This window comes from Bos javanicus, chromosome 15 (genome assembly GCF_032452875.1).
Source record: "Bos javanicus breed banteng chromosome 15, ARS-OSU_banteng_1.0, whole genome shotgun sequence".
NCBI lineage: Eukaryota > Metazoa > Chordata > Mammalia > Artiodactyla > Bovidae > Bos > Bos javanicus.
The window spans coordinates 18405590-18422839 of record NC_083882.1 but is presented as its reverse complement, the minus strand read 5'-3'; the positions used below and the strand labels follow the sequence as shown (position 1 = coordinate 18422839).

General features: G+C 37.2%; 1 protein-coding gene across 1 annotated transcript in view; it reads right to left on the bottom strand.

Moving 5' to 3' along the window:
- DDX10 (DEAD-box helicase 10) overlaps positions 1-17250 on the bottom strand; it is a 311200-nt gene that overhangs the window by 269666 nt on the left and 24284 nt on the right. The window contains exons 7-9 of the mRNA XM_061440233.1: positions 16154-16280; positions 12833-12995; positions 4446-4530 (exon numbers count right to left, since the gene is read on the bottom strand). Coding sequence (XP_061296217.1) covers positions 4446-4530; positions 12833-12995; positions 16154-16280 — 375 coding nt within the window. The remainder of the gene's footprint in view (positions 1-4445; positions 4531-12832; positions 12996-16153; positions 16281-17250) is intronic.

Below are 17250 nucleotides of genomic sequence, written 5' to 3'. Positions count from 1 at the left end.
ACAAAATGCAAATATGCGCATGGGTACATGTAAAAATTCATACATGCTACATATTCACTGAGGTGAATTAAACAGTGGTGAAATATTAATTCCATTAGCCACTACTAATGATTTCTCTAAATAACTCACTACAAAAGATAATCCAAAAATGTACCCAACACAAAGACCACTTCTGCCCCAGGTACCTTCTTATAAAATGGAAAACAAAGTTGCTGGTCTACCCATGTCCCATTTACTTAGATCCAACTAGAAAACAAAAGGTTAACGGTCTAAAGGCAAATCAGTCTGAATGCACAATGAAATCATACACAAAGCCTAGTTCTAACTCTATTACTTGCTCAAATTATATAATTAATTACAATAAAAAGACTTACTTTTGCATCCTCTAGTACAATCACTTTCACTTTTCACTTTCACCCATTGGAGAAGGAAATGGCAACTCACTCCAGTGTTCTTGCCTAGAGAATCCCAGGGATGGGGGAGCCTGGTGGGCTGCCGTCTATGAGGTCGCACAGAGTCGGACATGACTGAAGTGACTTAACAGCAGTACAATCTTATTGTTAAGTAGTTTTATATTTCACTATTATATTATTCTCTCCTCTCCTTCAGCCCACAGGGTAAATTTGAATCAACTGAAAAATGTTTAAACATTAAAACAGCTCATGAAAATTATACAATAGCTAGGACATGGAAGCAACCTAGATGTCCTGCAGCAGATGAATGGATAAGGAAGCTATGGTACATATACACAATGGAGTACTACTCAGCTATAAAAAAAGAACACATTTGAGTCAGTTCTAATGAGGTGGATGAAACTGGAGCCCATTATACAGAGTGCAGTAAGCCAGAAAGAAAAACACCAATACGGTATACTAATGCATATATATGGAATTTAGAAAGACAGTAATGACAACCCTATATGCAAGACAGTAAAAGAGACACAGATGTAAAGAACAGACTTTTGCACTATGTGGGAGAAGGCAAGGGTGGGACAATATGAGAGAACAGCATTGAAACATATTTATTACCATACGTAAAACTTATGACCAGTGCAAACTCAATGCATGAAGCAGGGCACCCAAAGCTGGTGCTCTGAGACAACCCGGAGGGATGGAGTGTGGAGGGAGGTGGGAGGGGGTTCAGGATGGGGGGACACATGTACACCCATGGCTGATTCATGTCAACGTATGGCAAAAACCACCACAATATTGTAAAGTAATTAGCCTCCATTTAAAATAAATTAATTAATTTAAAAAACAGTTCAAGAAAATTAGAAAATAAAATAGGAAGGAGGAACTCTACATCTTGTTAAGGTATAGAACAGGAAAAACTTCCACTTCAGCTGAAACAAAAAAACTCACCAAACACAAACAAAAAAATTTTTCCCTTTAAAATCATCCAAAAATGGTGAGTGCGTGCACGCTCAGTCACTCAGTCATGTCTGACTCTGCAACCCTTTGGACTGTAGCCTACCAGGCTCCTCTGCCCATGGGATTCTCTAGGCATGAATACTGGAGTAGGATGCAAACAGTGAATACAAAGAAAATTTTAAGAGAACTAACTCCAAAGAGACTTCCTAGATGAGCAAAGGATAGAGGACGCTTTCAAATTTTAGTCCACTGGTTGAAATGGGTACAGGACAGGTAGAAGAGCAAGCCTGCTGGCAAATGATGGACTTTCTTAGATGAGGATTTAATCTTGGGTCTTAAGGATCCTGACATCCCTGGGAACTCATTAAACTGAAGTTAGTGTTTTAAAAATCAGAAATAACTGGTCCATTTAAGCCAACAGTTGATGTCTCTTCCATCATTAACCAAAAATGTGTCATTGACATCTGCATTATAAATACTCATGCAGTTCTGATGAAAGAAAATGCAAAACAAAAGAGACAGTTAATCACAACCAATTTGTGGTTAATTATAACCAATTACAACCTTATTGTGATTACTATTTAGGTTGTTTCCAAATTTTTAAAAAACAAAATGTAATCACATTTAAAGAATCTCATATTTGAATCTAAGTGAGGTAAAAATGTCTGTCAATAAGCTCACACCTAAAAATCTTACAGAATTCCCTGAAAGAAAACTTTCATTAGTGACTCAGAAAGATTATAACCTCTCAGTAGACAAAAACGTCTACTTCTCTTTGTACATTTAAACCCAAGAGAGTTGTCATTTGCTCTCACGACTGCAACAAAATTAGAGATAGAAGTAAATAATGAATCACATTCTACTGAAATTACATATTTTACTGTTTGTATTCCCTCTAGGTTTCAAGATGAAAGATGTCAGAATCGTGTCTGTTTTGCTCATTATATTGCCTACTAGGTACAATGCCTGGCAATTAATATGAATCTGTTAAATCCATATAGAATAAATGAGTGAGTAAATCTAGATTACTCTCAGTTCTAATGTCTATTTTATGGTTTTATTATATGAACCTATGGTTCTTTGGTTCAACAATTTTAAACAAAACATATTTTAAACATATACCAGTAATAGTTGATAGAACTTTCCACAATGATAAAAAGGTTCTATACCTGCTCTGTTCAATATGGTACTAACTACATGTGTTTATAAGCAGTTAAAATGTAACTAGTATGAATGAGAAACTGAATTTTTACTTTTTTTACTAAATTTAAATTTAAAAAGTCACAGGTTGCAAGGGGCTGCAATACTGCACAGCACACAGACCACTCATTAAGTTTAGGGAACAATATTTAATTACAGACTAGGGGCTCAGTGTTTGGAGATGCATAGGGGAAGAATCACATTTTAGAATATGGACATGTAGAATTTTTGAATTTTCTAATAGTCCCACCTTCAAAAAAATTATCAAGATTAGATGGTATTTGAGTCTGAGTTAAAATACAGAGAGATATATGTTAGTTAATAGAGAAGAAATATCTTCTATCAAGTTGCCTCCCAAGAACTTGTATCTGCCAATCAAGACTGAACCCAGCTGTTTCTCCTCAGTGAAGTTTTCCTTCTCTACTTCCTCTGGAGCGCCACAAAACTTCTGTCAATACCTCTAACACTGTATATGCCTGTACTATAGACTGTTTTAAGGTTTGTTTTAAGGTAACAAACTTCCTTAATGGAATGCACACTATACCTTGTATTTGTGCAGAAGCTCACACCAGGCCTAATCCAGTACCTCACACATGGCTGGTCTTTCATACATGGTTACTTAGTGAAAAAAGAATGAAATGTGGGGTCAAAAGAACCTGAGTTCTAGTTCTGTTTCTGCCATATGTTTAGTGATCTTGGGTCTAACACTTAATTGGTTATTCCCAATTCTTATTGGGAATGTCAGTAAGATGAACATCCATATAGAAACTTTATTTTCTTAAGATCAATTTCTGGATATTAAATTACTGAGGTAAAAGGAAGAACTCTAAGTACTACCAAACCGTCAGTAAAGAGACCACGTGCAATGCAGAAGACCGCTTGCAATGCAGGACACTTGCCTGCAATGCAGGAGACCCGACCCGGGTTTGATCCCTGGGTTGGGAAGATCCCCTGGAGAAGGAAATGGCAACCCACTCCAGCATTCTTGCCTGGAAAATCCCATGGACAGAAGAGCCTGGTGGGCTACAATCTATGGGGTCGCAAGAGTTGGACATGACTTAGCAATTAAACCACCACACCACCAAATACTACCCAGAAACATTTATATATTATTTATAATTCTACCTACAGCACACATCTCCCAACTTTACTGAAACCTCAATATTAATGACATAACATGCTATCCTTTTGATTTATTCATATACCTTTCTATGCCCTTAATCCCCAAATAACTGACTTTGCTATATTCTTTTCCAGAGAGTTTCCCTACATTTGTGAGCCCACCCAGGGTAATTTATTGGGTGAGGGGGTGTGTGGGGGTGGTGAAAAGAGCATATTTGGGAGTGGTCCCCAGCAATGCCTGTAATTCCCACACAAAAAAAGGAAAAGAGCAACCTATTATTCAAAACCACCTTCTTGCTTATTAGAACCTGTACCAGAGAAAGTAAGAGCACAGATCTAAACTTTAGGAGACTGCTTGGGTTCAAATTCTGGCTCTACAGATTTTCAAACAAAATGTTTAACTGCTCAAAACATTCAAGTTTTGTCATCTGAAAACCAAGACTGAATAAATAGGCTTATAACTCATCAAAAAGATGATGCTCAGTGAGTAATTCTAATGAAAAGCTTAGTAAGGGAAGAAAGTTAGAACAAAACACTAAAATAAGTTTTCATGGATTTTTCTCAGCCCTTATCATCAAGTCTCAGTCAAGAGACGTGTAAGAGCTGTCTACATGCTAGCAACCTACATCACAAAAATGTCAGATCAGCACTCACCTGAATTTCTCCATTCTTTATTTGTATACAATTAAGAAAGCAAGTTTTTTTTTTTACTTAGGTAAAACCAAAAGCAAAGACACATGCCAGCACACCTACCTGGCAGTTCTACCCGCTCTGTGAATATATGTGTTGGCATCTTCTGGGCAATCAAACTGAAGAACCCAATTTACAGCCGGGAAATCTGTGTAGAAAGAACATCAAGTTGAAAAAGCAGTTCCAAGATCTGCCCTGCTGTACTATTTTTATTTTATAATAATGCTTGCCAGGGCTTCCCATCACATCAAACTGATAGATATCATCTGTGAACACTATTAAAAACAAAATTAATTGCATGAACCAAGAGATAATAAACACTTCTCTTTTTTGATCAACTGAAATAAAATTAATGACAGTGTTTGAATGTGAAGATTATTTTATATCTGATAGAGGAGACAGATTGCTTTGTGTCACACAAAATAATGAAATACTCGGATAGTTAATAACCTAAAAGAACCACTTCTCATGAGCTCCCAGTGAACTATGAAACTGATTTATAAATTTCAACGAAAATTTACTTTTCCTGCTATTTCCATCTCCTAAAGATGTCTTTTTAAATCCCTCTACCCATTTCCTAGCAGTAATTATTTCATATGTATTTCTGGTTGCAAAAGTTTCCATTCATTTCCAGAGATCCTGGTCTCAACAATTTAAGAGAACTACCTTTAGTCATTTACGGATTCTGTTGTAAGGATTTCAGAACAATTTCTATCACAGACAAAAAAGCTGAGGGAGGCAGGAGGAAAGGAAGAAGGGAGGGGAGGAGGGAGGAAAAAGAAAAAAAAAAAACAAAGAAAGACTTGTGAAGATAATGGTACCTACGGGTACCTGAAAGTATAAAAACTATCAAACTATCACTGAAGTTATATAAGCTATTCAAAAGGAGTGAATCTATTTAAATGGGCAAAACCCAACAGAAACAAGAGAAAAGGTATTTAAAACAACTCTCCTCTTGGGGCTTGAAGTACAAAGTACCCCAGAAGGCAAGGGCATGTTTCAGGGCTATAAACAGGAAGACAGGCTGAAAGCAACACTCAGACCCGCAGGTCCCCTCCTGGTCCTATACACTGGGTCTCCTGAAGAAAAGCTGGAAAGGCCTCAAACCAAGACACCAGAGAGAGTAGAAGAAAGAGGCACCAGAGCCCTTGAAAACAGGGTACTGAGTGTAAGCCTGAGTTGGAGCCCTCTATATCTATAGCCAGGCTTCTACAGAGCCAGTAGCAAGCTTAATCCTCTACTCATGAAAGTGACAAATTCTTATCTGGAGAGACTCAATGTTCAAAAAATACTGAATAGAGTTTGACGTCTTGAGTCCTCCACAAGATGACTGACTCCATCCAAAATCTCCTTGCAATGAAGGCCATTAGTCAACAACCATCATCCACACACTAATCACTTCAAATAATCTTTTCTGATGTTTCACTGCTAAATGTAATAAAATACAGCCAACTGAGGACAATTACGAAAAGTCTCAAAAGTGAAAAAGACGGAGGAGTAAAAATGAAACCAGCAGAAGCAGAAACAATGTGAAGAGAACTTTAACCCACTACCTTCAGAGAAATAAAACACTGCATCCGCCAGATGAGAATAAGAGGCTATAAAAAAGAAACACTTGGTACTTAACTAAAATTTTAATCATAAAAGTTGAAATATAAAATCAAGGAATCTCCCAGAAATAACAAGAGAGAGACAATAAGATGGCAACAGAAGAAACAGAAAATCTATAGGACTGATCAAAGAGGTCAAATATTCTTCCAGAAAGAGTAAATAAGAGAGGGAAGGGGAAAAATACTATAAAAAAGATATGAGAAAGGAAACAATCAAAGTACACAAATTCCCCGTTAGTAAGCAATAATTACATAGTGAAAATAAATACTGAAACTTTATTTAACCAAATCACCAAAGAGGAATTCAGAAGCATATTTCTTGCAAAGGAAAGACATGAGTCTCTATCATGTGCTGCTCAATACAGAAACTTTAGTCAAGTTTAAATTAAAATTTAATAAAATAATTCTTTCCTCATTGTACTGGACACATTTCAAGTGGACAACTATCATGTTTAGCTAGTATCTACAGTATTAGTATAAGCACAGAACATTTCAATGATCATAGAAAATTCTATTGAATAGTGCTGGTCTAGATTGAAAAAACATATTGAACGTCTATACACCAAATGGGACCTCACACTAAAGCACATTATCATAAAATTTCAGGACTCTGTAGATAAAAAGAAAACCCTAAGAATAAGCCAGAATAAGAAAAAGAGGCTACAAAAAAACAAAATCAGAAAGGCAAAGGTCTTGTCAACATAATATTGACTACTATAAGATAATGGAGCACTATCTGCAAAGTTTTAAGAGAAAATTGTTTCAAACTAGATTTCAATTCTCAATTGTCATTTAAGAATAAGACATCATAACACATGTAATAATTCAAAAAATGTACCTCCCATACACTCTTACTTAGGAAGCTATTAAAGGATGAGTTTTCATTTAAAAAATAACAGTATTATTAATAAATCAAAAAAAAGGAAGAGAGATATCTGGAAAGAAAGTATCATGTGCATCAAGCTTACAGAGCAACCAGTTCAGATTAGAGCTGGAGACAAAAGGCTGCAATGGGAAGGTCCCCAGGGAAAAAGAAACAGACTATGTTTGAACTGTTAGGAAACTAAACAGGTGACATCTGCTGGAACATTTGAGAAAACAGAAAGGAAAACACAAACCTGAACAAATTTTAACTCAATCATTAATATAAGAAAACTACTTAAACCTCTTCTGGACCCTCAGCCACTGCTCGGTCAGTGGCTGAGGGTCCAGAAGAGGTCAGGGAGATGGGGGTGGACATCATTGCCAGGAGTGAGGCTCTAGGCCCCATCAGTGAGCTCTACCCCGAGGCACTCAGTGAAACAGACCCTGAGGAGGCCAGTGCCACACATCCTCCCCAAGAAGGCGGGGAGGTCTCGACCCCTGAGCCTCTAAAAGTTACTTTTAAACCCCAGGTGAAAGTAGAGGATGATGAATCTCTTTTGCTAGATTTAAAGCAGTAATTATAAAGAGGAATTAAGTATATTATAATTGTAAGTCTCCTTAATCATACAATCTAAGTTTAATTAGTATAGTCATTTACATGTACATACCATATAGGAAAACATAAATGATATGCTTGTTTCATTTTTAGGTTTAAAATACTCAAGATAATAAGTTATTAATATACATTTCCTTATAACTTCCTGGGGAATTCTTTTTTTTTCCCTCCCCTGGAGAACTTTTTTTTTCTCTCCTCCCCCAAGGCTTATTTGATTCTATCAGCTTTCTCTCTTAGGTCACTCTCATGGCAGCTATGGATTTTTAAGTTCATTTCTCTTGCCCATCAAAAAAAATAGTTTTCTAGTGAGGGCCAATTAGGTGTTTGTCTAGTCTACAACAAATGAAGGGCAAATTTGTGGCCATGATTTATTTGCAAGTCAACTCTTGATTTTGGTCTAGATTAATACAAGGGGAATAACTCATGTGTGGATTTTATCTGTTCAAATCAATAGATTTGTTAGTAAATTAGCAGTCACACCCCTTTTTGATGCCTTTGCATAAAAACATGGAAGTGCTGGACTCGAGTACTCGGTTCTGGCATCAGAGCCTTGCTTGTAGCAAGCCACTCGGCAAGTCATCTGCTAATCGTCTGGTCACTGAAATGAAGAGAGTTCACCTGTCCTGCCCACCCCAGAGGACTGCTGTGAAGATTAATGAAATGTTACACATTCTGGGGGGAGCAAGAACCATTTCCAGAGAAAAGAAACCCCACTGGTTCCTCAAAAACAGAATCGAAATACTTACATCTTCTGAAAAAGCCCTGAGCTTCAAGCAGTAAGGACCTAGGTGGGACAGACACTAAAGTTGGTTTTCCTTTTCACAGAATCAGGAGTGAAAAATAAAGGTTTGGGTGACATCTTTTTCATCAGAGACTAAACCCAGATCTTGGGTTTGAATTGGGTCTTAAAACATTTCCTGGAAAATTCTTCTCTGATTATCTTCTGCACAGATCTCTGGTGGACTAGAGCAGCATGTTTGAGCATCATGAACTCTGCAACTGTGGCTGTACCTTCAAGAGGCCTCTCTAAAGCCAGACCTTGTGCAATGTTTGGAAAAGACCTCAAATGTTTCTGATTTCCGGAGTGAACCCCTCAAGGTCCACCTGTCTAAAACAGTGTTCAGGGAGTTCATCACAGATGCTTTGGGAGGAAGCCAGATTCTACCTGACAGTTGGCTGTAAATCTAACTGATCAGCTAAGTAGGTGATCCAGAAGTAGATATTACTGTTAAAGAGAAAAATGATCATACCAGTTCTTCAATTATGTATGTTTAAATCTTTTGATTTGAGAAAGGGAAGAAATGGAATTATGGGATTTGAAGAATTTGAAGAGTTTTGGACAACAGTTAGCTTTCAGATCAGTTTTAGATGCTCTGGTAGTAACTAAAAATTGTACACGCACACACACAAATCAGCTTTAAAATATTTAACTGAGTTATCCAGCTATTTGGGTTTGGGAGTTTGATTCAGTATCATTTCCTCTTCACTGTGTGTGAATGCATAAAATAGTGAATTGTTCCTCTCATTATCTTTTTATAAAGTGTATACAGCTTTGAACAATACTTCAAAAGGAATAATTTTTAAAATGTTATGGTTTAGCAAAAGCTTGGATGCCTAATCAAATATTTCCTTAAAGCCATAATAAATTTGAATTAAAAAAGAAAACTACTTAGAAATATGAAGCTTAATACTAAGAGAAATAATTGCTTCTGGAGAGTGAGGAGTGGGTAAAGCAGGGACTACTATGTCTCATAACTCATTTTTACCCATATTATTCTTTAAGAAATAGAACTGGGAAAAAATTAAGAATAAAATACAGTTTAAAAAAGATACTGGTATACTCTAAAGATATTCCTGGCTATACCATGAGACACATGACACAAATACACTGGAAATTTACACGTCAACATGGAAAGATTGAAAAGCAAGTCATAAACTGGGATATACAATATTGTTTTATAAAACTTCATAAAAACCTAAGATAATACTATATATCACTCATGAATACAATCATATAAGCTTTTTAAAATTAAAAAAGAGTTTCCTGACATTTTTTGTGCCATAGTTAAAATCTACAAAACCCTTTTCAGAGTATTTTTAAGTGCATAAAGTAAAACATACAGGATTACAAGAGAAAATAATTATAATGAAATAAACATTCTATTGAATTGTATATACAGCAATATATATGCTTATTCACTGACATATTAAATAACACAACTTACTTATGTATCAACCACCATAATATCAAAATTGTATTAAGTATAAACAATCATGCAAGATATCTACAGAAACTACAATATAAAATGAAAATATCTATGAGAAAGATTAGAGATCTCTTCAAGACATATTACAGATATCAAGGGAATATTTAATGCAAAAAAAGGCACAATAAAGGACAGAAATGCTAAGGACGTAACAGAAGTAGAAGAGATTAAAAAGAGGTGGCAAGAATACACAGAACTGTACAAAAAAGGTCTTAGTGACCCAGACAACCATGCTGCTGTGGTCACTCACCTAGAGCCAGACATCCTAGTGTATAAAGTCAAGAGGCCTTAGGAAGCATTACTACGAACAAAGCTAGTGGAGTTAATAGAATTCCAGGTCAAGAAGTAACAGTTAGAACCAGACATGGAACAAGAAACTGGTTCAAAATTGGAAAAGGAATACATCAAGACTATATATTGTCACTCTGCCTGTTTAACTTTTATGCAGTGTACATCACACAAAATGCCAGGCTGGATGAATCACAAGCTGGAATAAAGATTGCCAGGAGAAATATCAATAACCTCAGATATGCAGATGACACCACCCTAATGGCAGAAAGCGAAGAGGAACTAAAGAGCCTCGTGATGAAGGTGAAAGATGAGAGTGAAAAACCTGGCTTAAAATTCAACATTCAAAAAACTCAGATCATGGCATCCGATCCCATCACTTCATGGCAAGTAGATGGGGAAACAATGCAAACAGTGATAGACTTTATTTTCTTGGGCTCCCATATCACTGCAGATGGTGATGTAGCCATGAAATTAAAAGACGCTTGCTCCTTGAAAGAACAGCTATGACAAACCTAGACAGTGTATTAAAAAGCAGAGACGTCACTTTGCCAACAAAGGTACATACAGTCAAAGCTATGGTTTTTGCAATAATCATATAGATGTGAGAGTTGGACCAAAAAGAAGGCTGAGCACCAAAGAATTGATGCTTTCAAACTGTGGTGCTGGAGAAGACTCTTGAGAGTCCCCAGGACTGCAAAGAGATCAAATCCTAAAGGATATGATTCAATCCTAGGATTGAATCCAGTCAATCCTAAAGGAAATCAACCCTGAATTTTCACTGGAAGGACCGATACAGAAGCTGAAGCCCCAATATTTTGGCCACCTGATGTTAAGAGCTGACTCACTGGAAAAGACCCTGAAGCTGGGAAAGACTGAGGGCAGGAAGAGAAGGGGACGACAGAGGATGAGATGTTTGGATGGCATCATCGACTCAATGGACCTGATTTTGAGAAAACTATGGGAGATAGTGAAGGACAGAGAAGCATGTTGTGCTGCAGTCTATGGATCACAAAGAGTCAGACGCAACTGAGCAACAACACGATTTCAACTGATGACAAGGCTACAGGTACTAACACAACAATTCAGTGCTTCCATCTATAATTGAAGAAAATATTAAATTCAGTTAAAGGTTAGTAAATATATATATATATAATTTTTTTCTCCATCTAAGTTCACAGACCTCCTGAATTCTATCACAGACAAGAGGTAAACAGCCTTCATTCAAAGACTGGGAAAGGGGACAAAAAGAATTCCAACTACATCTAGTAAATAGTTGGCTTCTTTAACAAACTGCAAGGAAAATATAACAAAATAGTTATATCTGTTCATTGTGATATATACAGAATGTATATTACATGTGCAATATAATTGCTTACATCGAGCTAAACTATTTAAGGTTCAAAAATCAGGAGGGTCAGGTAGAATCAGAGTGTAATACAAGTCAGTTCAGTTCAGTCGCTCAGTCGTGTCCGACTCTTTGAAACCCCATGAATCGCAGCACGCCAGGCCTCCCTGTCTATCATCAACTCCTGGAGTCCACTCAGACTCACGTCCATCGAGTCGGTGATGCCATCCAGCCATCTCATCCTCTGTCGTCCCCTTTTCCTCCTGCCCTCACTCCCTCCCAGCATCAGAGTCTTTTCCAATGAGTCAACTCTTCGCATGAGGTGGCTAAAGTACTGGAGTTTCAGCTTTAGCATCATTCCTTCCAAAGAACACCCAGGGCTGATCTCCTTCAGAATGGACTGGTTGGGTCTCCTTGCAGTCCAAGGGACTCTCAAGAGTGTCCTCCAACATCACAGTTCAAAAGCATCAATTCTTCGGCACTCAGCTTTCTTCACAGTCCAACTCTCTCATCCATACATGACCACTGGAAAAACCATAGCCTTGACTAGACGGACCTTTGTTGGTAAAGTAATGTCTCTGCTTTTCAATATGCTATCTATGTTTCAAAACTACACATTCAGAACAGTAATGAGGGATTAGGGAGTAGGAGAGGGTAGTCGGAATGAGTAATTGGGGCTGAGAAACAGCCTAGAGATCTTTAAAAAATATGCATACTTGACTACTGTTGCCTGTCACATTCAAATGGACTAATACAATGACTGAGATATACTTTAAAACACTCCCAGAGTGACAGGACACAGGCACTAAGGGAGATCAAGAAAAAGATAACCACTCAAACTGGGTACTATGTATAACAAGGGTACTTTAGGCTCAATTCCTTCATATATGTTTAAAATCTGCCACAATAATTAATGCAATAAGATTGATAGAAGAATTCAAATTACCACTTATTTCTCTTCATCCTTTCTCTTACCTCTAGTTTTCCTCTGTAATTACTTCCATAGCCCATCCCACTCCCACAAAGCCATCAGTTGTATAATATTATAGTGGCTTTTTCAAAGTTTAAACACATTAAATGTAGTGATCTTAAAAAGTAAAATGTTTGGAGAAAAGATGGATTTCATTGATTTTTCTTGTAACAGTATTTGTCAAGTTTCCAATAGAAACAACTTTTTTTCATAGCTTTAAATTTTTAACTTTCCTTTGATTCTACAGGCTCCTTAAGATTCTGTGATGCAATTACTATCATGAGCCAATAAGAGCACAAAAAGTGAAACTACTACAAAAACTTTCACTGACATATCCTTAGTTTAGTCATCTCAGTTGTCAATTTACTTATTTTTCTTTTATAAAATAAGAAAGCCCAATTATTTGAGTCAAACTATTTGAACTACAAAAATATACCCTTTATAAGCCCCTGATCACAGAAAATTTTCTAAAAAGAAGTTTTCTTACCCAGCCCCCTGGCTGCAATATCAGTAGCAAAGAGCACTGCAGCTCTCTTGCGAACAAATTCGTTATAGACTTCCATTCTTCTCATCTGCTGCTGTCGCCCATGCAGGGCGAGGAGGGAAACACCAGGACGCAGCCGGCAGAACACTCGGTACAGATACTGAACCTAGGTGTTAACCGAAAAATTATTTGGTACTTCTGGGTAACAGCAGGAAGTAAGCTTACAAAATGAACAGAAAAATGCATTATGGAGCACACGTTTAATTAAAGTACAGAATAGAGAAAAGGAAATGTAGTCTGGAGCTGTGGTCTTCAAACATTTTTGCTCATATTATTTTTCCTAAAAGAATTTTGAAATAAATATGCTCTCCTCAAACTGTTAAGTTTAGTATCTGACATTTCTAAGTGGTTGCAAACAATGTCATATCTGGTCAATTTAAATATATTTTAAAGTAAAGACTTACCTCTCATAAATGTATCCAACAGATTCTAAATAGCACAACAATTTGGTATCCGCCACCAGGTATTTCAAAATATATAAAAATAATAGGGGAGACTACACATGTGTGGGGCAGGGCCCCTCAATTTTGCTACAAACCTAAGACTGCCATAGAACAGTCTTTAAAAAAGGAAAATTGCTAACAAAATGTGAAGAACCTCTTCTTCAACAGAAAAATTTTACATCATTTCTTTTCCTCCTTGAACTCATATTTCTATTTCCTGACCTCACAGAATTTTATCTTATTTTATGCAAAGTCTCTTATTGATTACTTTATCACAATCCATTACTTTCAACAACAAAACTATGTATATATATTTTAATTTTAACTTTCTGTAGCCATAAAGCTGCATTAAAAGTTCTCAGACTCAGTTACTATTACAATTATTAGTATGCTGCTGCTGCTGCTGTTAAGTCACTTCAGTCGTGTCCGACTCTGTGTGACCCCACAGACGGCAGCCCACCAGGCTCCCCCGTCCCTGGGATTCTCCAGGCAAGAATGCTGGAGTGGGTTGCCATTTCCTTCTCCAATGCATGAAAGGGAAAAGTGAAAGGGAAGTCGCTCAGTCATGTCCGACTCTTAGCGACCCCATGGACTGCAGCCTACCAGGCTCCTCCGTCCATGGGATTTTCCAGGCAAGAGTACTAGAGTGGGTTGCTATTGCCTAGAGCTGGCCAAAAAAAGAGTTGTTAGAATTTAATTTAAAAAATAAAATTATCTCTCTCAATATATGAGACTAGATGAAGCTATTGCTTTAGTTTTATTTTTCTTTAGTTTACATACTTACAAATGAATACTAGTGACTGCTAAACTGAGGCAGAATCCAGCACCATTTTATCCCATTTCTCTAATATAGGTGTTAAGAACATCCTTTTCTTAACAGAAAATACAGAAAATGGACTAGAAGGAACCTTAACTTTTTGAGTTCCTATAAAACGTGTCATGATGGTATATAACAAATAATTTCATCTAAGCCGCTTCAGTTATGTCTGACTCTGTGTGACCCCATGGACAGCAGCCCACCAGGCTCCTCCGTTCACAGGATTCTCCAGGCAAGAATACTGGAGTGGGCTGTCATTTCCTTCTCCACATCTATCAGCTAGTAACTCCATTAAGTCTTCCTTCAAATTTTGTTGGAAGAACGGGAAACCACCGAATTACAAAATTGACTTGCTACCCCAGCATTAGTTATTCATTTTCTCATATAATACTCCGGTGCTGGGAAGATTCTCTGATCCTAAGACAATGCACCAGTACGACTAGGCATAAGGGACTCCTCCTTTCCTCTTGTAAAGTTTTTTAAAAGGCTACTGTGAAAGCGGAGATGAGAAAGAACCCACAGACAAGACCACAGATACACTCTTAGGCAACCAATATCAGAAAAGGACACATGGAAATGGAAGAACTACAGAAACGGAAGATCAACCAAGAGCCTAAGAAAAAGTTAAGCATGGTTTAAACTGCATGGTAGCAAGAGGGGTGGCGAGAGGTGGTAAAACTAACAACTGTCAACAGATTGAATGTGAGTTAAGGACAGGCAAGAATTTAAGATTTGATCATTTAATGAGATGGGGAAGAGTTGGAGGGAGCAGATCTCAGAAATAGCAAATCTTAAATTGCTTACCCAAATGGAAATATCTAGAAGTCAAATAGATATACAAGTCAGGGGCTCAGGAAAGAAGTCAAGGCTTAAGATGTGGACTTGGCAATTGTTAGAATACAGACAGCATTTAAAGTCACAGAAGTGAAGAGGTATAGAAAGAATATAGATCAAAAAAGGGCAGAGTATACTTTTTCCACTGTGAAGAAGAAAAGCAGAGTATTACAGAGTAAAAACTTTAAACATTAACACTTAAAATTATTTTCTTGTATGTAAATATGAAAAATATCCATTCTTTAGAGAAATATAAAAATCTAAAAGAAGTCCTAAAAAATCTGAAGTCATTTTTTACATGGAAAAATAATGAAGTTCTGTGCTTTCCTCAAAATAGAGACAGACACTACTTATCTTCCCCATCAACTGGAGGAAAACTCACTGCATATTCATCATGCTAAGCTACTGCAAAAGCTATATATCTAGAATCAATCTACTATATACCAACAACTATATGTTATCAGGAAATCTGAAATATAGTAAAAGAAAAGTAACATACAAAAATGAACCATAGTTTATTCTCTTAAAGAGAAAAGACCAAGTTTTCTTATACGTCACTGAATCCTTTACTTACAAGCACATGACTAGTGTTTAAGAAATGCTGATAAACAAAGGCAGATATAATGAAAACACTACCAAAGGACAGAAGAAGGTGCAATTCATTGTCAAAAGAGGGTTGGGGAGAGTCAGAAAAGGACTTTCAGGCATAAAACTTGAGCTTGAGCTTAGCCTTAAAGGACAGTAATCATTCCTCCAGATGGAGGAGCACAGGGAGATAAGCAGATCAGCATGAACAAAGACAAAGAGGCAGGGAAATAAATGGCGTATTCACAGACGGTAAGGTAGACATTAGGTCATAAAGACCTCTAGTTAGCCTAGCCATTCAACTGTTGTTCTACCAATATTTATTGAGGACTACCATGTTCTAAGTATTGTGCTGAATGCTAACAACACTGAAGTGAAAACAGTTTCTGCCTTTCCTTATTGAGCTTGAAGTCTCATTCATGGGTTTCTTTAAAAATGAAGACACAAGATTCTCATTATCTACAAATCTCTTCACATTTAGCACTGCATTTATTAAAAAAGAAAAGCAGCATTTTATAACTGAAACTTGAAATTTATACATGATAATTCAACAAGAATAACTTAAGAACAATAAACACAAGGTACCTCTTTACAACTGGAGAAAAATACAATACTTTTCTTCTTCAGGTGACTTCTCAAAAAGGAATACAGCACACTTATTTTTTGCTGCAGCTCACAAACTATGTAGTTCTGTTCCAAAGTAGCAGGGGTGCTTATGTAAATAAGAGGGAAAATATTAAAAATATGTCACGTTGGTAACTTTGAAATCCAGACCAAAAAATAAAACAAATGTTAATAATGGTATGCCTCCCAAGCAAATCTTTCATACACACATACATACATATCCCGAAAAAAACTTTCTCTATTGCCCCTTAGGAAATGAATACAGCATTGTGTCCAAAATACACTCAAAATCATTTACAGATTAAATATCAAAAATATACCTGATCTCCAAGGGGGAAGAATGGGGAAAGGAATAGTTAGGTAGTTTGGGATTGCCATTTAAAATGGATAACCAACAAGGACCTACTGTACAGCATAGGGAACACTGCTCAATGTTATGTGGCAGCCTAGATGGGAGGGGAGTTTGGGGGAGAATGGATACATGTATATGTATGGCTGAATCCCTTTGCTATCCACCTGAAACTATCACAACATTGTTAATCGGCTATACTCCAATACAAAATAAAAAGTTTGAATATATATAGATATATACATATCTATCTCGGAGAAGGCAATGGCACCCCACTCCAGTACTCTTGCCTAGAAAATCCCATGGATCTTCCTGGAAGATCCCATGGAGGAGCCTGGTGGGCTGCCATCTATGGGGTTGCACAGAGTCGGACATGACTGAAGAGACTTAGCAGCAGTAGCCGCAGCATCAGTTCAGTTCAGTTCAGTCATTCAGTCGTGTCCGACTCTTTGCAACCCCATGAATCGCAGCACACCAGGCCTCCCTGTCCATCACCAACTCCCAGAGTTCACCCAGATTCATGTCCATCGAGTCAGTGATGCCATCCAGCCATCTCATCCTCTGTCGTCCCCTTCTCCTCCTGCCCCCAATCCCTCCCAGCATCAGAGTCTTTTCCAATGAGTCAACTCTTTGCATGAGGTGGCCTAAGTACTGGAATTTCAGCTTTAGCATCATTCCTTCCAAAGAAATCCCAGGGCTGATCTCCTTC